Source organism: Macaca thibetana, chromosome 11 (genome assembly GCF_024542745.1).
Source record: "Macaca thibetana thibetana isolate TM-01 chromosome 11, ASM2454274v1, whole genome shotgun sequence".
In the NCBI taxonomy this organism is placed as follows: domain Eukaryota; kingdom Metazoa; phylum Chordata; class Mammalia; order Primates; family Cercopithecidae; genus Macaca; species Macaca thibetana.
In genome coordinates this window covers 76,962,879-76,988,656 of record NC_065588.1, presented here as the reverse complement: position 1 = coordinate 76,988,656, position 25,778 = coordinate 76,962,879, and the positions used below count along the sequence as shown (strand labels likewise).

The window sequence follows — 25,778 nt, the reverse complement described above, 5'->3', positions numbered from 1 at the left end:
ACCAAATAATTTTTCTTTATTCAACTCATCTGAGATTCCCAATCAGAAAAATCAAGAAATTCATAAAAAAACTATAGATAGTTATAGATATTAATCTTAATTTTTACATTTTTTTTTATTAAAAAAACATTCTTACTTGCTTTTTAAGAAAAGCCATACACTTAACAAGGCTTAATGCACACTCCAATGTGCTAAGATTTAGACCTCATCATTTTCCCATGTGGCCTTTCATTTGCTCTGATAATACCTATTAGATGTCTTTTCACTTTTTTCCCTCTTGAGATAACTTAGTCTAATGTCATTTTGTTGTTGAAGCATTTACTTTTTTTTTCCCAGTCACTGATAGAGAGGGGTTTATATGATGCTAATTGTAATTCTAGACATTTTAGTATCCAACCCATCTATAATGAGGCACTACAAAATCTCTGGAGCATCCTATGTTTTAAAGAGATGTTCTTATCCATTAAATATATCCACTGTTTTCCACGCTTATAAACTTTGTGGAATGAGGATGAATGTCATGTTTTTATTATATGAAATACATCCTTAGATATATATGTCTTTATGTTTCAAACCCCTATTTTTAGCTTCCGAAATCATGATTAAGTTTCTGAATATTTTCATCTTTTTAAAATATTTCCTGCTTTCGGGCCGGGCGCGGTGGCTCACGCCTGTAATCCCAGCACTTTGGGAGGCCGAGGCGGGCGGATTATGAGGTCGGGAGGTCGAGACCATCCTGGCTAACACGGTGAAACCCCGTCTCTACTAAAAATGCAAAAAAATTAGCCGGGCGTGGCAGCGGGCGCCTGTAGTCCCAGCTACTGGGGAAGCTGAGGCAGGAGAATGGTGTGAACCCGGGAGGCGGAGCTTGCTTGCAGTGAGCCGAGATCGCGCCACTGCACTCCAGCCTGGGCGACATAGCGAGACTCCGTCTCAAAAGAGAAAAAAAAAAAAAAAATTTCCTGCTTTCCTATGTCTTAAAAAATATTTTTTGCTTTTTAAAAAGTCAGTTTTTCAAAGTATAATTTATAGACAGCAATAGTTGTACTTTTGTGTGTTGTTCTAAGAGCTGTAATAATCACATACGATCATGTGATCGTTACATGATCATGAATATATAGAACAGTTCCAACATTCCTAAAAATGTCATCATACTTGGTAATCTGTTGGTCCTCACCCTTAACCTCTGGCAGCCTTTGATCTGCTTTCTGTCCCTATTGTTTTGTCTTTTTCACAGTGTCACATAAAATCATTATAATATCTGGCTTTTTTTTTTTTTGCTTAGCAACATGCATTTGAGATTCATCTACACTGCTGTATATATGAGTAGTTGTTCCTTTTTAAATAAATTTTGTAGAGATGGGGTCTCACTATGCTGCCAAGGCTTGTCTAGAACACCTGGGCTCAAGTGATCCTCCTGCCTCAGGCTCCCAAGATGCTAAGATTACAGGTGTGAGCCACTGTGCCCAGCCAGTTGTTCCTTTTTAATGCCAAGTAGTCCACTGTATGGCTATACCACCAGTTAATTATTCATTCACACCTGAAGGTTATTTGGGTTGTTTTCAGTTTGTGCCAGTTATGAGTAAAGTTGCTATAAGTATTTCCATATTTGTTTTGTATTGTTTTGTATGCAAGATAAATAACTTTTTATTTATCTTGGATAAAGAGCTAGAAGCAGATGAGTGGATCTTACAGTAAATATGGGTTAAATCTAGCAGGAAACTGTTACTCTGTTTTCTCAAATGACTGTACCATTTTGTATTTCCACTGGCAATGTTCAAGAGTTCTAGTTCTTCAGCAGGGCACAGTGGCTCATGCCTGTAATCCCAGAACTTTGGGAAGCCAAGGCAGTCGGATCACTTGAGGTCAGGAGTTCGAGACGAGCCTGAACAATATGTTGAAACCCCATCTCTATTTAAAATACAAAAAAAAAAATTAGCTGGGTGTGGTGGTGGACGGCTGTAAGCTACTCAGGAGGCTGAGGCAGCAGAATTGCTTGAATCTGGGAGGCAGAAATTGCAGTGAGTTGAGATGGTGCCACTGCACTCCAGCCTGGGTGACAAAGTGAGACTCCGTCTCAAAAAAAGAAACAAAATTCTAGTTCTTCAACATTCTCACCTACACTAGATGTTGTCAGTATGTTTTTTTAACCTACACATTCTAATAAGTGTGTAGGTGTGTCTAAGTATGGTTTCAATTTGAATTTTCCCAAGTGATTAATGATGTTGAGTATCTTTTCATATTTGCTACCCATATATCTTCCATGATAATGTACCTGTTCAAATATTTGACCCATTTTTAATTGTGTTGTTTACTTTTTGGTTTTTGACAGTTCTTTATAGATTCTGGATATGAGGCCTTTTATCAGATATATGTTTTGCAAACATTTTCTGCCAGTTGGCTTGTCTTTTCATTTTTTTAACGGTGTTTTTTAAAGTTTCTTTTTCTTTTTTTTTACTATGATTTTAGGCTATCTTCTTGGTTTGTAGGCCCTCATATTAACCAGTTTGTACTAATTTCTGATTGGCAAAATTATAAGTTTCAGAATTGGAAGGAACAGAAGAAAAGAGACCCTAAAGATAGCATAGTTCTATGTAACATTTACTTGAGGAATATAGCAATCAGGAACTTTTTTGGCAGAAAGTCCAACTGTAGTGGCTTAAACAAGAATGCTTTTCTTCGTTATAAGAAATTCAGAGATAGGCAGGTGTTTGCATGCATTTAGAAGTTCCATGTAATCAGAACTGACATCCCTACACTTCCTTGGTCCTTCTCTCTGAAGTTGAAGGTTACCACTACAGCTGATAATATCCACACACAAGACAAGAAGTAGAAGACAGAGAAAAGACAGCACTTTCACCATGAGAGCAACACTTTCCTAGCAGCTTCTCACCTGCTTCCAATTGAATTGTCATTGGACAGAAGTGTGTCATATGATCAGGCAATACTGGGAGAAGGGGATTGAAACTGGGGATTGTGTGAGATGAGTCCATCCAGTGTCTGCCTCAGCAGAAAGTTTTAAATAACATCAAAATACAAAAGGCAATAAACCTCTGCTATAAAAGTAGAAGAAAGAACAATCAAAATCTAGCTTTAAATTCAAGGTTTTTAAAAACTTGCTGCTGGCTAAGCAACTAAATTCTAATGGCACTTTTCCAATTGCATCTTGTGTATGTATATAATAGTAATAATAGAAATAATAGCAGCTATTAGAATGAAAGCATAATAAGAATAATGGGTTGTGGTTTATGAAGTCACATACTTTATCTTCTTTGATTGCCTCTTTGAATATAGTCTTTTACATAATAGACAACTAAGGTACACAGATAGTAGGTTACTTAAAGTCACGTAGAAAAGAGATCCAGAATGAGAAACTCACAATAAAGGCTGTCATCCCTAACCTACCTTTCTGTACCAATTAGGGTTTTCAAGATCAAGAAGAACTATACAATGTAAAGTTTATATTGTGGTAATGTTTGCATGACCTGTGTATGTAAACTTGGTAAATAAATTAAAGTGAAGCTTGGACTTCATTTATACTTGTTATTCTCTCAGGGATAAAGTTTCCATCCAGAAAAAGTATTGTTTTCATTTAAATACAAAGAAAAATAAAATGGAAATTTTTCACTTAAAAAACTGAAAACAGCCCTTCTATAGTGAAAATTAATATTGTTTCAAACATTAATTAAAAACAACCATTATTTTTTACTTTCATAATTTAGCCCAGGTGCCTAACACATTGACTAGAATTGCTCCTAAATGAATGTTAGCTGAACAAATGAATAAATGAACTTTCTGAACCAACTCACTATAATTTTATTGCTTTTTTTAAGTTAATATATCTTGTTCAATTTTCAGTAGCTTGGAATAAGTTCTAAACATGCAAAATGCTATTGAATCTATGCAATTTATTCAAGGTTAGGAAATTACTAATGCTAAAATATAAAGTAAAACCCTTATGAGTTTCTATCAGTTATTTGGCTTACACTAGGAACTAAACCCATTTTACCAATGAAATGTGCTTACAAATGCTGTAGCTGAAATTTATCATACATTCTGGGACCCAAAGGATTCAGGAGTCTATAAGTCCCACTAATAAGCCCCTCATTAAAGGACATATAACTATTTTCTCTTTTCCCTTTAAGAACTCTCTCAGGGTATCTGGTAAAATACTCCGGCTTTCCATGACAACTTTCTTCAAAATTTTACAAATACTTTAAAAATTGTCTTTGAAAAGTAAGACAGGCGTGGATATATTTTGTGCCTTAGGACATGAGAGGCTAAGGAAGTTCATAAGGTGACACAGCTAATGGAAATAGAATTAAGATCTCCAGGATTTGATCTGACTGTACAACCAGATCATGTCCTCTTCAGCTCACTTTTGAAAACCAGCTAATCAGAATCTATTGTGTTTTGTAGGAAAAAAAAAAAAAAAAAAAAAAAGACTGGCAATTATATTGAATTCATTCCATTAAATCTTCATATATCATCATCATAAAGGAAGATTAAAATGATATTTCACTCTGGACTAATGAATTTATTGGTTTCAGAATTGTTGCATCGTATAGTTGCAGCCATCACTTGTTTAATTGTATCCACTATATAAAACCTAGATTCCTTTATTCAAAATACAAAGAAATGCTTGTAACAACTGTAAGTTTTTGTTCACACTGATGCTGCCAAAATAGTAGCGATCTGATGCTGTTTTAATATAAGAAAGTCTGACATGGTTGAAAGAGGAAAGATTTTGAAGGGAGATAGAGATGAGGTGCTGCACCAAATCTGCAACAGATTAGCTGTGTGGTCTTCGGTATGTTCCTCCCTCTGTGATTCAGTGTCTTTGTGTGTAGAGGGCCCAAATCATAAGTTAAGAGAATTAACTGAGCTCATAGATATAAAATGCTTAGTATTACATTTGGTCCATGGTGATTTCTCATGAAATACGTACCAGAATTATGGTAATTTACTCCAATAAATATTTATTGAATGTTTTACAATTGCCTTTACTCGGTGCTATCCAAGTGTGTTTTTACAGCTTACTAATCATTACATATAAGAAGAAAAGGTATAGCTTAATTCCTTAGATCAGAATTTATCAATCTCAGCACTATTGATATTTTGGCAGATAATTCTTTGTTGTGTGAGGCTTCACTGTGCACTGTAGTAATTTAGCAGCATCCCTGGACACCACATGCTAGATGCAGTAGCATCCCACCCCTACCCATTTATGATAACCAAAAAGGCCTCCAGATGCTGCCAAATGTCTCCTGGAGGGCAACATTGTCCTCAGTTGAGAACTACAGCCCTTGATCAATTATATGTAAAGAGTGTTCACGAACTGCTCGTCCTAGGAAATTTTCCCCAAAAGATCCATGGTCAAATAAGACGAGAAACATGAAATGCCAACAACAGCATAACAATGATAGCTAATTTTTGGAAACACACTACACATGGCAAACTGTTCTTATTTATTCCTCATAACAGACCTAGAAGTTACTTAATATTTTAAGGCACATTTTTAAAATGAGTAAATTGAGGATCAGAGAAAGTAAGTAACTGACAAACATGATACAATTTAATTGCACAGCTGGGGTTTGCTTCCAAGCCATCTCCAGAGTCTGTGAAATTATCTACTATACAGTATTGATCCTTGACTATCCCACTTTTTAATTCAAAATCAATTTGGGATCTTAAGGCTAATTATTCTTAATTTGTGATATTTATTAGGTTACAGGTATTTACTTTATCTCCAGCACTTACAAAATTACCTTTTGTTTTAATCAATTGATGACAGTAGTCCAATTATTTGCTAAATGATTGTCTTCATAAACATCCTTGGGTGCAGGCAAAGTCACTTTCCCTGGCAATGTTAACCAAAATAACTTCAAACAAATTCAGATGGCCAGGAACTATGGAAGGAGAGACTCACTCTGCTTGAGGGAGGCAGAAAACATTTAACAGAGGAGACAATATTTGAATTTGACCTTTTATCATCATATTAAATTTGGATGAATAAGAGTCTGCCAGGTGGAAGGGCATTCCTAGCAGAGTAAACGGCATTTGCCAAGACCTGGGTAACTTGGAGAGTTCGGTGTGTCTGAGGAATGGTGGGGGTGGAGAAAAGAAAACAGGAAAATAGAACTAGAGAGAAGACTGAGTTCTGCATTATTATCTGTGGCTTGACTCCTGTAGGTATTTGCCCTAATCACCTTTGCAGTAAGGGCAGCAGACAGCCAAGAGCACAGTAGGGACATGGTCGGGTAGGTACTTGATGATCACCAAAGTGTGTATTGTTTGATGGCAGGGAGACCCAATTAAGACACTAATGCAATGCTTTCAGCGAGAGGTAATGAGCTAGGGTGGAATGAAGGGTCAGATTTGAGAGAGTTTATTACAAGAGAAGCAGGGCAGGGAAAATCTTCCTCTGAAATGGGCTATTAGAGCAAATAAGTAGAATTTATTTTTGGAAAGGCTGTCTCTATGAAATAAAATAATGCATTTCCAAGGAAATAACCTGGAAGTATGTTTAGCAGCTGTTCAGGTAACCTGGAGAATTTGCAGTAACATATCTCAGATTCCACAAATGATCTTCTGGAAACTTGTTCCTGTCCCCATTCAGATTTCCCATAGAAATTGAACGCCTCATAATTGTTAGGTGGAGATTCAGAGCTAAAAGTTAGATTCTGAATTGCGCTGTTCCCTTTTTAGTACAGACTACTTTGTCAATTTCCTTCTAACCATGTCACCTGGGAAAGATGAGTCAGCCTTAGTGGCGCTTCAACCAAATGTATCTGAGAAATTATGAGCCAGTCAAAAATGTAGGGAAGAGATTAGTCCCAGACCCTCAATAAATAGTTGTTGAATGGGTGAATTAATCAAATGTTGAATTCACTTATTTCATTTTTGACTTAAGCATGTAAAATAAGATTAATAGAAAGGAAGAAAAAAAAACCTTTAAACTTTCAATTGCAGTTTTTCCCTTTTCTTTTTTACTGAAATAGCTAATGGATCACTCCCCAAAAATACTCTAGCCTAGTACCAAATGGACTTTTATTGCTATGCATTATGGAATAAATTTTTATGTTTACTATTTAAATCCAAAATGAACATATAGTCCAACACATTTAACCTTGTTACTTTTTTCCAAACATTTTCCTCAAGGTATCCTTTAAGGTTTTTTTCTGTACTTTGTTTACGATTAAGCAATTTATTTTTACCATGGATACAAAGATTTTATAATCCCATCCCTGGCAGTTTACAAGAAACAATTTTTTTCTACTACATTTTAATGATTTCTGTAATTGTATCTAAAATCACAATGAGTAATAATATCTTCTGTTTAAGGAGTGCTATTAGGTACATTCCTAATCATCAGACATATTTTATTTTGAGATAGAGAAGTTTTTTCCTACAATGAAAATGTAATTTTCTTTCTGCAATAAAAGAATTATTATTCTTAATGTTCTTACACATTCTTCTTTTTATGTGAACATTTTAGGTGTATCAATATATGCATGAAACGATAACTGTTAATGGCTGTCCTGAATTCCGTGCGAGGGCAACAGCAAAGGTAAGGCTTGAGTAACTTTAAAAATATACTTGACTCCAGTTATCTAGTAATTGATTGTGCGCGTGTGTGTTTCAGGTATTCTCGTGTGTACACTGTAAGAGAATTTAGACATCAGTGGCAGCCCAGAGTCTAGAACCAGTACTACTTCTCAGGTAAAAATCCTAATGGAAAATTGAACGTTTCTGCTGCTTCTGTAGCTTAAGAAAGGAGAATGATTTCATTAAACTCACTTAATGTCCATTTGGCACAAGCAAATCTACTGGTTCATTGTGGGAAATACTATATGATTTTCTGACACATTCTTCTGATCCGAAAGAACCTGTATCGTATTCAGTGCATGAAGATTTATTTGCACCGGTCTAAAGATTTGATCTCAATTAGACAGGAAAAGAATTCACCTGACACCCACTGATCTAGGATACTTCTATGTATTCAGCTGAGCAGTGGGTAACTTGCTGAAAGGGTGTGGCATTGACCTATAGAAGAGGCCTGTCACCTTTTGTGGTAGTGACCACATCTGCCCTTTAAAAACTCAAATCCAGAGATTGTAGAGACCCTACTAATGGAAATGTTATACCAAGAGGATGGTGAAATTATCAGGAAAATAGGCCATTAGGAAATACCAATTTTAAACTAAAATCACTGATGCAGCTCTTCTTTTACAAACACACAAATGTTATAATAGAAACATGACTTGCTTTTAAAAATACTTTATTTTTCTAACAATGTATAAGAAATAACCATTGAAAATGATTAGAATTTTCCATTTAATTCCTTTGTGTTACATCAACGCTTGTTTAGTTTCTCTCTTGAGTTTTTAGTTTTTACTCTGTAACTGAACACTGTAGATTTGTAAGGTTTTTTTGTTTTGTTTTGTTTTGTTTTGTTTAAACTCAGGGGGAAAAAAAGGGTGTTATTATCATTATGTCATGCTTTGCTTGTACTGAAGTGGAACACACACAGAAAAATGATCCCTACGTGGTTTAATTAAGGGGAAAGTGAATTGTGTAGTGTTTTACCATTCTCATTTCTTATTCATGTAGAACAGCAGGATAGCAGCATAATGTTGCAATAGCACAATATTTTCTGGTTGTTTCTGGGCTGTCTGCATTGCATCCATGTCAGCCATTAAAATCTATGCATGACAATGAGGTTTGCATGAGCAAATGCATGTAGCTAAAAAGAAGCCATTGTTTTCATGTCATTCACTACGTTTCACTAAATGCAGACAGTAGCGTAATGCTAAATTGATGTGATAATGCTGTGTGTGGAAAAGAATGTACAGTTGTTGGGAATAAATATTTTCACAGTCTTGAGTAAGTCACTTTATAGTAGGCATCTAATCAACTGTGGTCAAGGTGAATTAATAAAAGTGAAAAATAAGCAGGCAGGGAATCATTTCTTGATAGAAACTACCTAAATGCTGTTATTTTATTTCTATGGGGTTAGAGGGAACTAATGGTAAGTTGTTTTCCTAAACTCATTTAATGAAATCAGTACATGAATTTTAAAACATATTATGTCCATATTAAATGGTGTTTTGTATATCTAGGCCTAAAACCATTGACTATTCATATTGCCTATTTTGTTATAATAATTGAAATATTAATGTATAATATAGGAAGCAAAATCCTGTTCCTGATAAGATTTCTCAGTATGGAATAATAGTAAGGAATATTGGTATAAACTAACAATAATCTGTTTGAATCTATTATTTTATTTTAGTTTTCATTCTCTTTAAGGCATCCTTAATTTTTTAAAAAAGTTAAATTTGCTAAGCTTTTGGGTTGGCAATAGCAAGATTACATATGTATGCAAAAGTATGTATACATATAAGTGCTCTTCAATTTATTAAAAAAAAAACTTATGAACTTTTATGTAGAAGCACCAGATTAGACTGTGTGTCATACAAAAGAGTGCAAGACATTGTCTCTGCTCTTAAGGTGCTCATAGTCAACATATGTATAAAACAATTATAATATAGATAATACCTATAACAAAGTTATTTGGACTCCAGGAATAGGAAGAATTGCATCTAACCAAGGTAACTGGAAAAGATTTTTATGAAAACAGGAAAATTTTGTCATACCAGATAAGACTTAGGAAGCTGGAAATAGATGAGTGGGACTTTACCAAAGAAAGAAATCCTAGATGGCATCTAAATGAAGAAAGGCCTCTGCTTTTTGTGTTCTTTCTTTCACAGGAGAATACTATAAAAATATGAGAAGTTGCCTGAGCTACCCACTGCAAAGCATATGATTAGCCTTATTTCTCTCATTTTATTACCAAAAGACTGTCTTTTTTTTTTTCAGGCAACAGTTGCAGCTTTTGCAGCTAGCGAAGGCCACTCCCACCCTCGAGTAGTTGAACTGCCAAAGACTGATGAAGGCCTTGGTTTTAACGTGATGGGAGGAAAAGAGCAAAATTCCCCCATTTATATCTCTCGCATCATTCCTGGAGGGGTCGCTGAAAGACACGGAGGCCTCAAAAGAGGAGACCAGCTGCTATCAGTGAACGGAGTGGTATGTTTATAAAATAACCAGAGATTTTCTCCTTAAGCACATTCTTTTTTTTTTTTTTTCCTCTGCTATTACTGAAGTCAATGTTGAAATCCTAGAACAAATATTAATTTTATGTCTAACCAGCTTTCTAAACATTGATGGATATTAAACCTATAAAAGCTGTAATATAATTTTTATGTCTCATTTCATTATGTTCAGTTATGATAAATATCAACGAGTTGAAAAAACATCCCAGGAAATTAATCCAACTAGCAGACTTTCTTCCCATAATACTCCAAGTAACATTTACAAGAACAGAGTAATTTCGAGATACTTTTTATCCTAAGTTACTATAAGCATATACATACATTTTAAGAATAAAGACATAACTCCTTACTTTGTAATGTGTGTGGGTTTTTCATTTTAATTACAGAGGAAGGGTAATTTTAATGTTTATATAATAACAACACATATGAAAAAGGCTAACGCACTCAAAATTCTTTTTTTTTTTTTTTTTTTTTTTTTTGAGACGGAGTCTTGCTCTGTCACCCAGGCTGGAGAGCAGTGGCACCATGTCAGCTCACTGCAAGCTCCGCCTCCCGGGTTCACACCATTCTTCTGCCTCAGCCTCCCAAGTAGCTGGGACTACAGGTGCCCGCCACCATGCCCAGCTAATACTTGTATTTTTAGTAGAGATGGAGTTTCACCATGCTAGCCAGGATGGTCTCAATCTCCTGATCTCATGATCCGCCCGCCTCGGCCTCCCAAAGTACTGGGATTACTGGCGTGAGCAACCATGCCTGGCCCCAAAATTATTAAAGCCAGATCTACAGCTATAGTATAATAAAAACATATTAGCCTTTCTCCAAAAAAGAGTTTGATTAAATTACCTATTCATAATATATGCTTTCGTTTTTAAATGAAATTAGAGTAAATTAAAATATCTAACATTTTAAAGTAAAAGTATGATTATACATTTTCTCATAACTTATATTCTCTGGATGCCACCACTTCCACTTATAATAAGGGGTTGCTAAAGAAATCGCTTCCTATGAAACGAACAATTTTTTCCCTATAACTTCCACTTATATTAAACATAAATTACCTAAAAGCATACATTTCAGAAATATAAACAGAAACTTATCAATGTTACCTTTTATTAACCTAAGATCTTTTTTCTAAGAACTTAAAGATTTTAATATATAAACTAGATTTCAGTTATTTGTGACCAGATTGATTTATGCTTGGAACACAATATCCAAAATCAAATGCAATTGGAACATGATATTTTATTGGTAACTGTGTAATTAAATTCTTCTGCATTCATATATTGAATTTTATTCATTTGTTTTCTATTTTTAGACTGACTAGTAGTTTCATGGAACCCAAAACTATTCCTTCAACTCTGCTGTCCTCTAATGTATATAAAAAATCTCAACCCATGAATATTTTATATCACTTCAGCATTCCAATAACTATTTAGTTTTTTCTATGTAATAATGTTTTGAGATAAGCTTTTTATTGACCTTTAGATAACTTTGACTTTTTCAAATCATGTTTCAAGTGATAATTTCAGAGTCTAACTTTCTGGTAGAGGACTCTAGAACTAGGTCACACAATTGTGTCACACAGAGGCTTATGCCCCAGAGTATGAACTTGCAATTTCTCTGAATAGATTATATAAATCAAATAAGGTATAGATTTAAAAACAGTATAAAACATTTAAAAACTCAAAATATATTAACAGTAATTATAATTGCGTAAAGTAACAATAAATATATATATATAATAAATTTAATACATGGTTGACTTTGAACTATAAGGGAGCTAAACAGACTTTGTTTAACATAAACATTTGCAGGGAACAATTTTTAGGCATGTCATAATTACCCATTCCTTGCAATGAAGTTTTCATATACCTGGGAGGTGGCAGTTACCTTATCTGGAATCAAACACATAAGGTTCTACAACTCAATAGTCATATTATTATGGATTAGTATCCCCTAAACTTGAATTCCCTTATATGAAAAAAGGGAATAGTAACTAATTTGAAAGGGCTCTGATGAAGAATAAAATGAGGCAAAATGTCTGTTAAGAGCTATCCTGTGTTAATTTGCTCATACAAACCTTTGACAGGTAAATGTGGCTACTGGTGAAGATTGAGGTTGGTGAGGATTAACAACCTCCCAGTGATACTGCTTTTGCTAGTTAGGTTAAAAGTAAGTCTTACGGCAAATTCTGCTACATATATAGGTATATGTTAGCAAACATTTATTAGCAACAAGGCAGTGTTCGACTCACAACCCCTTCCATAAATTTGATAAATCCCCAGGTCTCTGTCCATTTAGGTGTTCTAATCGTAACCTTAGAAATGAGACAACTTTGTTACCCTTATATTCAACATCAGATAATCAGAAATCCTATTAGACTGACAGCTGAAAATAGGGTAGTTTAGTGATCAAACTTTGGTCATTAATCCTATGGTATAGGCCATGGGCCTCCATAAGATTTTTATATCCTCTTCATGCAAAGGTGAGGAATGTCTCCAAGATTGTAATATCCCACATATATTTAAATCTCTCATTTTACCAGTTAAGTTCCATTTATAACATTTACCTTGCTTAGTTAATGGGCCACTAATTTCATCAAAGAAAATATATTTCTGACATATTCTTGCTAATAAGTAAAGCATCATTTTTTCACTGAAGTAGGTGCAATAGCTGCTCGTATAGTGGCCACCTCTAGAGTATTACTTTTCCAATATAATGCTGGCTAACTACCCTAGACTGGTTTATTAAGCTCCTAAATTTGAAGGTTAAAGTATTACACATTCATATAGTCAAACTATATATTATAAACTAACTGTTTTATATTGTTTAAAAGTAAGTTATATGCTCTTTAACAATGCCTAATATTGACCAGGTGTTCATCAAAAAGCAATTTTCTGTAAATTGACTTCATGACCCAGTGACTTGTTCATAGTCACACAAATAATAGTTAATCCAATTCTAGAACTCTGGGCTTCTAACAGACACTGAGCCCAGAGGTTTTATCAGTGTAAATAATTCTAGGCAGGTAACAATATTTAATGAAAAAGAAATACTCTGTAATGGAAAGGCCAAAAAAAAGAAAAGATTAGCAAATGATCGAATGATTTGTATTTCTGCCTTTAAATAAGGTGCCATTTCAGGAGATTAAATATGGAAGATTTTCAGAACATGCCATTCTAAACTGAGAAATGTTGAAAGGAAGTGCTTTGGAGGGCTAAAGCAAACCTTAACTACTTTAGTATAAGTTCCCTGAAAAAAATTTCTGCCCTATTTAAAAAGTAAAGAAATTATTCCATGGACATTTAAACATCTGAAAAGACATCTGATGTGATGTCCTGCTTATCTTTGATTGTTTGTCTAATTTTATATTTTGCCTGCATTTAGAAAAAGGATATGTCATGGGTCTGCTTAAATATATATATATAATTATATACATATATATGTATATGATTTTATATATATATACACACACACAGAGAACTATTAACATGAAATGTTAGGTTATGAAGTGTGATGGAAAGGTGGGAAAATCAATAAATAAAAATAAAGACAAAATACAGCAATTGAACAATTGATTTTTTCCTCCGAGCTTCTTAGAAGTCAAAACAGATGGAAACTCATGTCAGCTCAGCAATCACTGGGAGAGAAAATTTTTTCTATCGCTAGGCACCAAGAGAAATTTCCCATGGGAATGTTACAAATGAGACATTGAATCACCTAATACAATTCCACAGAAAACACAGAGGCCTTTGGTGTATGGCTACTTCTTATGTCAGTCCTCAGTGAAACCTTACAGCTGAATGCTGAATTAAAATTTAACATTAATAGGAGGTCAAAATGTTACAGTAAGAATTTATACCTTTCTAATGATCTCCTTTTCACCCTTTTATGCTCAGGAGACTTCATGACCTTGAGCATAAATAAGAGACTTCATGACCCAGTGACTTGTTCATAGTCACACAAATAATAGTTAATCCAATTCTAGAACTCTGGGCTTTTCTCTGCAATTTTGAGAGAGGACTCAAGGACTGTTTATAAGGGTTGCAGCCAACAACCCTTGGAGCCAGTGGCAACAGTAAATATATTTAGTGATAGAGTCAGGATATAAAAGTCTCAATAGAATGGTACAATAGGCCTATTTTAATAAGAATCTTCATGAAGTCCTGCTCCTGTGCCCCAAAAAACTAGCTACATATATGCAGAAACAGGGAGGAATAGCTAAATATCAAAGCCTGGGGAAAAAATATTAGGGAATTTCAATGTTGATTTCAAGAGGAATATAAAGCAAGTTGAGGGAGGGGGGCAAAAAATAATGTGATTATAGGGGCTATGATATAAATATCTTATATGGAACACAGAAAGCGATTGGTGCAGCTCTTGAGAGTGCTGTTCATTCTTTCTTTCTTTCTTTCTTTTTTTCTTTCTTTCTTTCTTTCTTTCTTTTTCTTTCTTTTCTTTCTTCCTTTCTTCCTTTCTTCCTTCCTTTCTTCTTTCCTTTCTTCCTTCCTTTCCCTTCCTTCCTTTCCCATCCCTCCCTTTCCTTCCCTCCCTTCTCCTCTCCTCTCCTCTCCTCTCCTCTCCTCTCCTCTCCTCTCTTCTCCTCTCGTCTCCTCTCCTCTCTTCTTTTCTTTTCTTTTCTTTTCTTTTCTTCTCATGGTCTCACTCTGTAGCCTAGGCTGGAGTGTGGTGGTATGATCTCAGCTCACTGCAACCTCTACCTCCTGGGCTTAAGCTCACACCCTATTGTGCTCTGATCCTCATTCCATCCTTGCAAAGAAAAATAAGCTCATCCAGAGATGAGCAACCTTGTATATGAGGAACATGTTAAAGAAGGACTTGAGTTTTTTAGGGTGGAGAAGAGAATATTTAGGGGAATGATGACTGTCTCCAGCTGTCATCCATTGTGTGGGGTACCAGATGGCAGACCCAAGACCAGTGTTTAAAGTCATGGGGAAGTCATCTTATTATAATAAAGAGCTTTTAAACACTTAGAGCTCTCTAAATGGAGAAAGACTGAATCATAAGGCAGAATGTGCCCATCATTTGAAGTTTTAATCAGAGATTAGGAGACCACCTGATAAGAGTATTTCAAAATATGAGTACTGTATAGAGAGTTGGAACGATTGGCCCCAAAGTCCCTTCTAAGTCTGTGACTATGTGATTCTATGTCTTCCAATAGGATTTTGCTGAGAGTACCATATAACCCTCCCCTGAACACACACGCGCTACCTTACACTCTGAGGTAGATGAGTAGGCTCTACCTATGCTCTGTGTACTCTATTCATAAGACATTTTTTCTGAATGGAAAGATGAGAAATCTAACACAATATATGTTTTATTTAGTACTTTATAGTTTTTAATGATATTTACATTAGGTTCTCTCATTTGTTCCTCAGAAACACAGTCTCATGAAAGAGTAGGGCCAGGAGTGTTCGTCCCTCTCTTTCTCTGTCCCTCTGTCACACACACAACCCAGTGGATACACACAAAAGCACACATGAACTCAGATCCAAATACACACACACACACATGCGCATGCACACACGAGAAAGTGGATTTCAACCTTTACTGCAATCATAACTGATGCTTACCAAACATAATAACTGGTTATGTTAAAAACAAATCCCATTGAAATCTGAGTAAGCTCTCTGAGTTGTACCAATTCCAATTTGTTGGTTTAATATGGTTTTGTATGATGTGAATATTGGGGAAAGCTGGGCAAAGGATGCATGTGATGTCCCTGTACATTATTTTTCAACTTCCCTTAAATCTATAATTATTTAATTTTTTTTATAAAGCAAGAAAGTCCAAAAGATGATATTCTACTGGTACTGATAGGAGAGAAGCAGGTGAGGAACAGGAAAGAAAAGGACAGAAAGATAAAATATAAGCATGAGGACTTAAAAAAATATGTCATACTGAAAAGAAGCCCTCATTTGCTTCTGAAATGCAAACACTATCTTAGAGCACCAATGGTGGGAAAATTGCGGCTGAATTTACCTAGCTCTACAGTTAAAACTAAATAAAATTGTCTTTACAGTATATATAGATTGCTAATTGATTTTTAAGCATAACAGATGAGTGAATAAAAGTTTAGGGATAGGACAGAATAAATTGTTTTCCTGCCATCTGGCTTTTTTTTCCATTTTATAAATACCTATGCCAAGTTGAAGGTAAGTACTCACAGCCCAAATTACTTATGCAGAATGGCTGTCAGGTGTGGGATGAAGATGAAATAAAAATTAGAACTGTAGATTCGAGCTCTGTGAAGCTACAGCATCCCAGAGGGAAAATCTGTATTAAGATCTTATTTATCTGTTGTCGGAACAAAGAGAAAACATAAATGAAAAGTTTTTTTTAATTGCTATGAACTACACTGCAAGATTTAAGTTCCACCATAAAATGCACGTTCCGATGATGGCAGTAATTTGTATTCATTGCCTTATCCCCATTCTTAGAACAGTTCATGTATATAGTCAAAGCTCTAGAAATATTTGTTAAATGCCAGCGACTGCTGTAAGCACTTTACATAATGAATTCATTATTTACCCATAATGATCCTCAGTGGTAGTTGTCATTATTATCAGTCCCATTTTACAAATGAAGAAACTGAGGAAGAGAGAGATCAGGCAACTTGCCCAAGCTCCTACAGCTACTAAATGGCAGAACTGGAGATTCCAACTCAGGCAGTCTGCCCTTATTAATCATAATGTAAAGGTAAATATCTTAGCCATTAATACATTAGTACTTTCATGTACAATGTAGAAAAGATCAAGGTTTCTTGGCCTTTATGGGTTTGCATAAGTAAATTTTTGGTGGAGAGAGACCAGTTGTTTGTCCTAACTACTCATAAGAGACTTTGACCTTTAAAAAGTTAAAAACCACTTCTAAAGATAGTAATGTTTTGAAAAGGAATTTACTGTGATTCAAATGGCTCAGTACTCTAATTCACCACTGCACATGTGTGAAGAGTTAGGTTTGAATGTGTTTGAATTGCTCCATACCTGCATCATTCCAGTTTGCACCAGGCACTTTGCATTCGCGGCTAACTGAACAGCCCTGGTCCACAAGCACTCTCTAAAGCCACTTGGCCCTTAGAGGCAAGCAGATGCTTGCATGAAGAGGGGAAAGACAGAACCTCAGTCTTCAGTTCCCCTATGGGCCTGGCGCACAGATCCCCAGCTTAATTCCAGCTAAGAGGACTCAAGTAAAGCTATTCTCACAATCTCTCTCTTCCTAGAAGTCATTAGCAGATGCTTTACCTTTCTCAGAAGCTGAGTAGGGGACTATTTGGGTTATAATTAAATATGAGTGCAAGCTGAAATTTCAGTTAAGTGCTGAAAATTTTTATTCTCGGCATGACATCTTGTGACATTGCATTCACATTTGTGAAGAAGCCAAGAGCAGTACAGTTATGTTGTGTTAGCCCAGTCACTTTCAGAAGAGCACAAACAGTGCAGCATGATCTGGTATATTTTGCAACACTGAGCAGGCAGTATGCTACTCCCGTTCATTCTGAGTTGGCTCACAGTAAAAGATCTTTTAATTTAAAAAGCAGAACAGGGAAATACCGTGCTATCCCAATGGCACAGGTAACTATAATTCACAGGTTAGAACAGCTACATTCCCACCTGGTGATTTCAGCCTGCAAGAATGGGCACAGGTCTCTCATTCCTTCATAGACCAACTTGAGCTTTGAGCATCCATGAGATTGTGCTAATAGTGTATCGGGTGCCAGAATACACTCAGTTAGTCGGTGCAAAAGAACAAGTCTCTAAGTGAGGGAAGCATTCCCACACATGGGATCAGACTGACCTAAATCCCTATTTAGATTGCTGGTAATGGGTATTTGACTATTCAGTTTAGTTACTGGTGTAGTCTTTCTCATAGTTATTTTTACCATTTGTTGTTTGTGTTTTCCTTCTGTTTGTGCTGTTATTTTAGCAATGCTTTTCTTTCATTCAATAATTATTTGTAGAGCAATTATTATGTGCCAGTTACTGAGCTAAGTCCTGGATATGGAGTAGTAAACAAAACAGAAAGGGTTATAATCTGGTAGAGAGTAAGAACATGATGATGATGATGATGATGATGATGACGACGATGATAAATACATACATATAAATGTAATATATTCACCAGTTATCCCAGCCTAAGGGAAATGCTCCCAGTCATTTTGTTCAGGATCACACTGGTAACAGTAACAGGATTTTTAACTCCAGTATGTGCGTATTAGTTTCCTATGGCCGCTATAACAAATTACCACACACGGTGGTTTTTAAACAACAGAAATGTATTATCTCACAGCCCTGGGAGCCAAAAATCCCAAATCAGTTTCACTGGCTCCAAACCAAGGCATCAACAGGGCTGTGCTCCCTCTAGAGGTGCTATTGGGGAATCTGTTCCTTGCTCCCTCCAGCTTCTGGTGACTGCAGCATTCTTTGATTTGTGGCCACCTCATTCCAATCTCTATCTCCATGGTAACGTTATTACCTTCTTCTTTGCGCCAAATCTCCCAGCTCCTTCTATAAGGATACTTGTGAGTTCTTAGGGTCCACTGAGATAATGCAGGGTAATCGCCTCATCTCAAGATCCTTAACCTAATTGTAACTGAAAAGACCCTTTTTCTATAAAAGGTAACATTTACAGGTTCTGGGGAATAGGACTTGATATTAATATCTTTGGGAAATTATCCAGCCCTCTACAGTGTGTAAATATCATAAATCTAGAGTGCTTACAAGTGTACAGGGCTATGGAATGGGACCTGTTGTCCACAGACCACGGGCACGTTGGTTTTCTAGTCTCAAAACAGCACACACTGAATATTTTTCACTCTACTCCTGGTTCTGACAATGCAAGTTCTTTCTTCCCTTTATACTTTCAGACTTTTCTCCTACTTCTGCCTATCCAGTCAATAAAGCCATTCAGACTCCTCTTCCTTCTTTCCCCACCCCCTATCTTGCCTGGTCTTTGATGAGGAAAAAAAAAAACAAAGTACGTGAAAACATGCAGCCAAAACATTCTCCTGCATAGCAAAGACCTTCAGATATTTTTTAGTCCTTTTTTGCTCCTAAGGTATGCACTGAAGGAAGCAGAATGGGAGGGGAAATACACAAAGAACATGAATTAATACTTCAGAATAAAACACTGCCTCATAATTAAACATGTGACAAGTGTTACAGAGGGGAAAGAAGAAAACAAAGAGCCATGTAATGGAATAAGAGAAGCTACTTTTAAAATATTGATTGACTGATTGATTGATTGATTGATTGATTGAGACAGGGTCTCATTCTGTGGCCCAGGCTGGAGTGCAGTGGCGTGATCTTGGCTCACTGCAACCTCTGCCTCCCAGACTCAAGCGATCCTCCCACCTCAACCTCCCGAGTGGCTGGGACCACAGGCACATGCCACCATGCCCGCTAGTTGTTGTATTTTTGATAGAAACAGGCTTTCACTATGTTGCCCAAACTGGTCTCAAACTCCTGAGCTCGAGCAATCCACCAGCCTTGGCCTTGCAAACTGCTGGGATTACAGACATTGAGCCTCCATGCCAGGAGCTACTTTTAATAGTGGTAGAAATGGCCTCTTTGAAGGGTGACATTTAAACTGAGATTAAGGAGAAGAGTCTGTTACCATAAGAAAGAGCTTGTGTGAAGGTCTTGAGATAAGGAAGTCCATGACTTGCCATGTAGGAGTGGCTGAAAGAACAAAGTGACTAAATTATAAACAGTAGGATAAGATGAGGCTGAAGAACTGATTGGGAGCCAACCAATGGAGTTTTAAGGTTGGTACCCAAAAGTTTTCATTTTACTCTAAGTGCATTAGGAATCTGAAATCAGTTCTGAAATCTGATGATATGCCAAGAGTTTCTAATACATCCTGAGGCTGTTTACTATGAAATGAAATGTATTCTACTTTTTTCCTGTTAACTTATTATTTTTTATATTGAAATTTTCTTTCTATACCTTTGAATCACTTGACTAGCATATTGCATATGAAAACAACTTCAGAGCAATTTTCCTTTTCTTCTTTCATCATATTTAATGAAAATTACAAACTTTTACTTTATTGTCAATTGATATTTTCAACATTTCAAAAGGGACTCATTCAATCTCAAGTTCTTACGGTTTCTCAGGAGTTAAGGTTATTCTAACCATAATATGTTTATTTACTCTTTCAGACTCTATTTTGTCATATGTAAAGCAAAAATAGCAATATCTTTCTCACAGGTTTAATCCAAAGATTAAATAAGAGAAAGTATGTAACATTGTCTGCCATTATGCTGGATACCTTTTAAATACCCAATAACTATAAATTTTTTCCTTTAAATCAGATAATAGTCTTTTCTTTCTTATAATTTCATCTCCCTATAGAGTTAGACTCTCTGCCCAGTTTAAGTCATTCCCTCTGCTTTTTGTTTATCTTCAAGAGACAATAAAATCCCCCATTAAATACTCTAATTTCAGAGGCAATTGGATCCTTGTCATTGGTGGGTTGATTATGGACAAGTCACTGGAATTTTTGGTGTCTTTATATCTGCAGGACTGATGTAACAACACCTGTCCTGTCTATCTTTCCTAATAGTAATTAGGATAAAAAAAGAGAAATGATAAATATAGCATTAAAAGATAAGACTTAGGCTTCCACAATTACACAACGTTGTTGCTGTATATTATTATTAAACAGCCTTTCACCAAACTTCCAGATGCATCTCTCCATGTTTCCTTTTGCAACATTTTGCCTTAATATACAAAAGCAGAATATGTAAACCAAGCAATGATCCATCTTCTGTTCTAGCTGAGAAATGTGTGGTTTTTCTCAAATGAATAGAGTGTTTGTCTTGAAATCCTGTGCTGGTCCAAAAAAGCATCATTTATGTTTTGTGGCACTCACCAAGCCCAATTACCAGTTATTGCTTTAAACATTAGTGAAAAGCCAATGATTCAATTTAAGCCTAACTTGGGAGGAACATTCTTCTAACTTATTTATGCTGGTCTGCAGACTGTTGGCACTAGCCTAAAGCAAGGTTGGAATGTTAATATGCCACAGCTACATGAGTATACCTAGGGAAATGCAAGCCAAGTGCAAGTCTAAAGGGTTTATACAATTTTCCATAATGGATTTTTATCTTGTTCTGTTTTTAATTATATTCTCAAAAAAAGAAGACACTGATACAGATGGCAATCAGATGACATGTTATAAGCCACATGTGATTACTGACAGGTTCATGTGAGATAACCAAACTTTAACTCAAATGTTGGTTGCTGAGTCTCAGATATGGGAAATGAGTCTCGGCAATTGTGGTATTAGAACCACATCTTTCTAAGTTCAGCCAGGAGGCATGGGCTGTTTCAATAAATTTGCAAATGCATCACATTTGATCATAGGCCTTTCCTCCTTGGGTTTCTTTCTCTACTCTCATAGACACAAAATCATTAGTTACTAATTTTGTCACAGCCAACCTTACTCTGAAATGTAAATTATTGACCTTGCCCTTCAGTGACACCAAATCACTTCTCAAGAGAAGTCATGTTTTCTATTTATAGAGGTGCCTATTGTCAACAACAACCATGTAAATACATAGCATATCTTAAGCTTTAAGAATATGAAATTGAATAAGAACCAAAGCATGAGACTTGAGATCCTGAAGTCAAAATCTGTACATGTAGTGCACAAGATTTGATCTAGCATCAGCCTGAACCTATCTTAACACCCAGCACTACTATTTCAACATAGTTTTTTCATTCTGAACTAATCACTGCATATGTGGTAGTCCTTACATATCAAAAATTGAATAAATTGTGACATCAGAAAAGTTGAGGATTCTGGGCAGTCTCTGAGCTTCTACCTCTGAAAGTCAAGGGAACATGACACTGTACTAGATTTGGTTTACAAATCTCAAAACTCTCTTACAAATTTACAAAGACTTTCCAGGAAGTAGGAGTGGTTAAATTTGACTATTTTAGGGTCCAGGAGGAGATTAAATAAGTGAGCAGACATAATCAAGAGGGAATATGGCAATCTAGAGGAGAAATGCCCCATTACAATTCTAGCCTGTTATTGCCATTTGGTACTGTGGACAGTGTAGCGATAATTCAGAATTTAAAAATAAGCAAACACCTTCTGCCTTTGTAGAGGAAATGGTATATAAGAAGAAGAATTTTAAAGGATAAATAGTAGTTATCTATGGAATGTTAGAATGAATAGGTTGATGGAGGGCATTCTAGGCAGAGGGACAACATCTACAGAAACATGTAAGAAACAAGTTTATAGCCGAAGAGTAGGGTTGAAGGGATGGGCTGGAGTCATGTCGTGGAAGACACCATAAGCCATCACAAGGAGCCTGGACTTAACATTTGAAGGTGGTAGGAAATTGCCAAAATGACATGAATTTATATAGGTTATTCTGGCAGTTGCCAACACGTTGGCATAGGGTGTGTGAAGGCATGGAGGAAAAGCTGGAAGTGGAAGATCAACTAGGACACTCTTAGGACTTCTGGAGGGACATGGTGGAGGTCTTAACTGGAAGAGGGGCAATTTGGAGAGAAAGGAAAAGATTTGAAGATGACTTTGGATGTAACAGGACTATAAACAAGAACTAGTGATTGATTGGATATGCAAGGTGAAGAATAGGGAGTTACCAAGAACTCTCAGGTTTCTGACAAGGATCTTGCCTCTTGTTGACACAGCAGAAAAGATGGTTCAGGTGAGAGGGTGAGCAGCAGAGTACTCGGCAGGTTGGGTTGTCTGTGGCTCAGCCATGTGAATGTATACAAGGACATAGGTTTTAATTTAGTTTGCCTTTGCAAGATGTAAATTTAAAGTTAATTAACTGAGTTCTATCAAACTGACAGCATTTCAAAGTAGAACACTTAAAAATTATATTATGTAAACTTTTCACTCAATTACATTTGTCAACCAGGATTTCTCACCCTTGGAATTGCTGATATTTTGAATGGGATAATTCTTTCTTGGGGAGGCCATTCTGTGCATTGTAGAATGTTTATCCTGGCCAGTTAACACCCTCCCCATCCAGTCATGACGATAAAAGACGTCCCCAGACCTTGCCAACTGTCCCCTAACAAGCAAAATCATCCTTGGTTGAGAATCACTATCTCAAACTAAATTAGTTCATTTTCATGAAAACAGTTCCAAACCATATACTAGCTACAATATTAAAATCTGAAAAATGCACACATTGTGCACTGTACCATAAATATGAATAGAATGGACTTCTACCAAATCGTAGTATCAACATGTTTGTAGCTAAAGAGTAGAGTTGAAGGGATGGACTGGAGCCATGTCACAGAAGCTACCATAAGCCATCATAAGGAGCCTGGACTTACCATATGAAGGTGGTAGGAAATGGGAAGTCTAGGCTCCTTCTGATTCAATAAATGAGGAACATTCTGGAAAAGTGATTTCATCCAAGGCTTGATCTCAATTGAATGTTCTGTGTGAAAGAGCACCAGAGTTGATCCTAATTGCCATGGATGACAAAGGCAAAGCAATTGACAGCTTGCCATTATTAAATTTGCTATTGAATCTGTCTCTACAGGCAAACATTATTGTAAGAATATCACTTTAAAGTCTTCAGTCAGACTGCCAATAAGGTTTATTAATCATGGTACCATGCCTGGCACTGGGAAAGGAACAGTTTAAAGAAAACATGGATCATACCCTAAGGGAGCTTACTTTGATCTAATTATCCAGAAACACCAAGTTAAGTTTTTCATAAGTAGAAATGGATGCACTACTCATAATTGCCTTAGCTTTAGCTTTGAATGATTTGTAGAAATACTGTGCCAATATGTCATGAACAGACATATGCCAAAGCCTCACCACTCTTCTTTTTCACCTAAATCTAGAAGGCACAGTATCTATTTGACCCTTCAGTAAAGTCTGTAACCAAAACCTGCAGGGTAACTGAATGCTGTCTATCTCTCAGTTTTACAATGAATCTAAAATAAGGCTGGCCACCAGGCTAGAGTGCACAGCCACTCATCCTGAAATTCCCCTTATTTTTGTGTCCATGATCTGTTTACATTTTGAAAATCTAAATTACATGATAATTATTATTTTGCTATGCACTCTTAGGCAATGTAAGAGCAACTTCAAATATCATTGCCCATGTTATAGCAATTTAGACACAGCTAATTACCACAGGAAACCAGGGCACACACCATTTCACATGAGTCCTGTTTTATTAGATGAAATTGTCAGGAGGGATAATGCAAAGTTGTATGATGTTGGTTATCAGACCACACACCATGTTATGGGACAGGATTTGTAATCGCTTAAAATATGTTCTTCTTCAGTTGTATTGGACATAATTTTGCACATATTGGCAGTGTTTCACAAAGAAGCCCAATCACTTTCAGTCTGCTTGGTCTCTAATAAATTTGTTTACTTTTCTAGAAAAGGATTGATAATTATTTGCAACTTTTAGAATGTCCATTTTGTAAATAAAACAAATCAAATATATTCATTAAAATTCCCCTGAATGCACTCTCAGTTATTTATAGGAACGTGAGACCTTGGTTCAGACTTTTAACTTTAGCTGTCTTTGTTGTGTTACTCTGCCTAGATCCAAGCATATTCATCTGCTTTCAGTAATAGATTAACTGCTCAGTTACTCCACCAAAGCCTTAGTTTGAGAGATGTTAGATAGGGCAATAAATTGACAAAATATACATGAACTTGTATCTAAAGCACCTGTGTAGCCAAACAAGGCTATATAACATTGCTTGGCCAGTCTCAAAAGTTATTTGCTCAGTCACTCAGTAAGCATTTTATTGAGATCTACACTGTACAATTTGAAGCAGTCAGGATTCTTCAATGAAAAAAAAGAGAGAGAGAAGTCCTTACCTTTGTGAAGTTCACATTCTAGTATGGCAGATAAGCAATAAGCAAAATAAATACGGAAACCCACATACTGTTAGAAATGGCAAGTGCTAAGAAAATTAATCAGTACAGTGTAAGGAGGCTAGAGGATGCCATGGCAGGGAGAGTGTGGTGCCGGTCAGAGTAGCCTCAGTTAGGGGGTGATATTCAAGGTGGACATCAAAGGAGATAAGGGAGTGAGCCACACCTAGGGAATAACATTCAGGTCATTCTCCTGTGACCATCACAGGAAAGCGTCAACACCAAGTCTTTAAGATTTGAAGGGCACTGGCATTCGAGAGAAGCAACAAAAAGCCAGTGAAACTGGAGTGGGTTGGAGTAGAGGGGAGAAGAAGATGAGTTCAGTGTTAGTAGTTCATTTTCCTTTTAAATTTGTAATTTTTTTCTAATTAAAAAAGTCAACTTTTTAAAAATATATCTTCTACTCAATTATATGTGCCATTGTGTTAAAATGGTAATTTTTAAATTCCCAGAAATTAAGTTTAGAAATAAAGCAAGCACCCCCAAGTGTAGTAACAACATTGGTAACAAAAGTAACTGAAAAGACTTCCTTCCAGAGCTTCTAAGCCAGGCATTTGCAGAACACTCTAAGTGCATCGGGCCCTTAGTTCTCAGTAAATTCCTATATGGCACAAACTCAATGTAAGTGGTGGAGTTTGCTGAATAATTTGCTAACTTACCTGAACCTTAGTTTTCTCATTGCTAAAAGATGATAATATAAGAAGCTACTTAGTTTTTCTATTTTAGTGTTTA

At 36.0% G+C, this 25,778-nt stretch overlaps 1 protein-coding gene across 3 annotated transcripts in view; it reads left to right on the top strand.

Moving 5' to 3' along the window:
• Positions 1 to 25,778, top strand: part of LIN7A (lin-7 homolog A, crumbs cell polarity complex component) — a 149,805-nt gene that overhangs the window by 85,805 nt on the left and 38,222 nt on the right. For all 3 annotated transcript variants that reach the window (XM_050749262.1, XM_050749265.1, XM_050749263.1), the window contains 2 exons: positions 7,499 to 7,570; positions 9,883 to 10,092. In XM_050749262.1, coding sequence (XP_050605219.1) covers positions 7,499 to 7,570; positions 9,883 to 10,092 — 282 coding nt within the window. The remainder of the gene's footprint in view (positions 1 to 7,498; positions 7,571 to 9,882; positions 10,093 to 25,778) is intronic.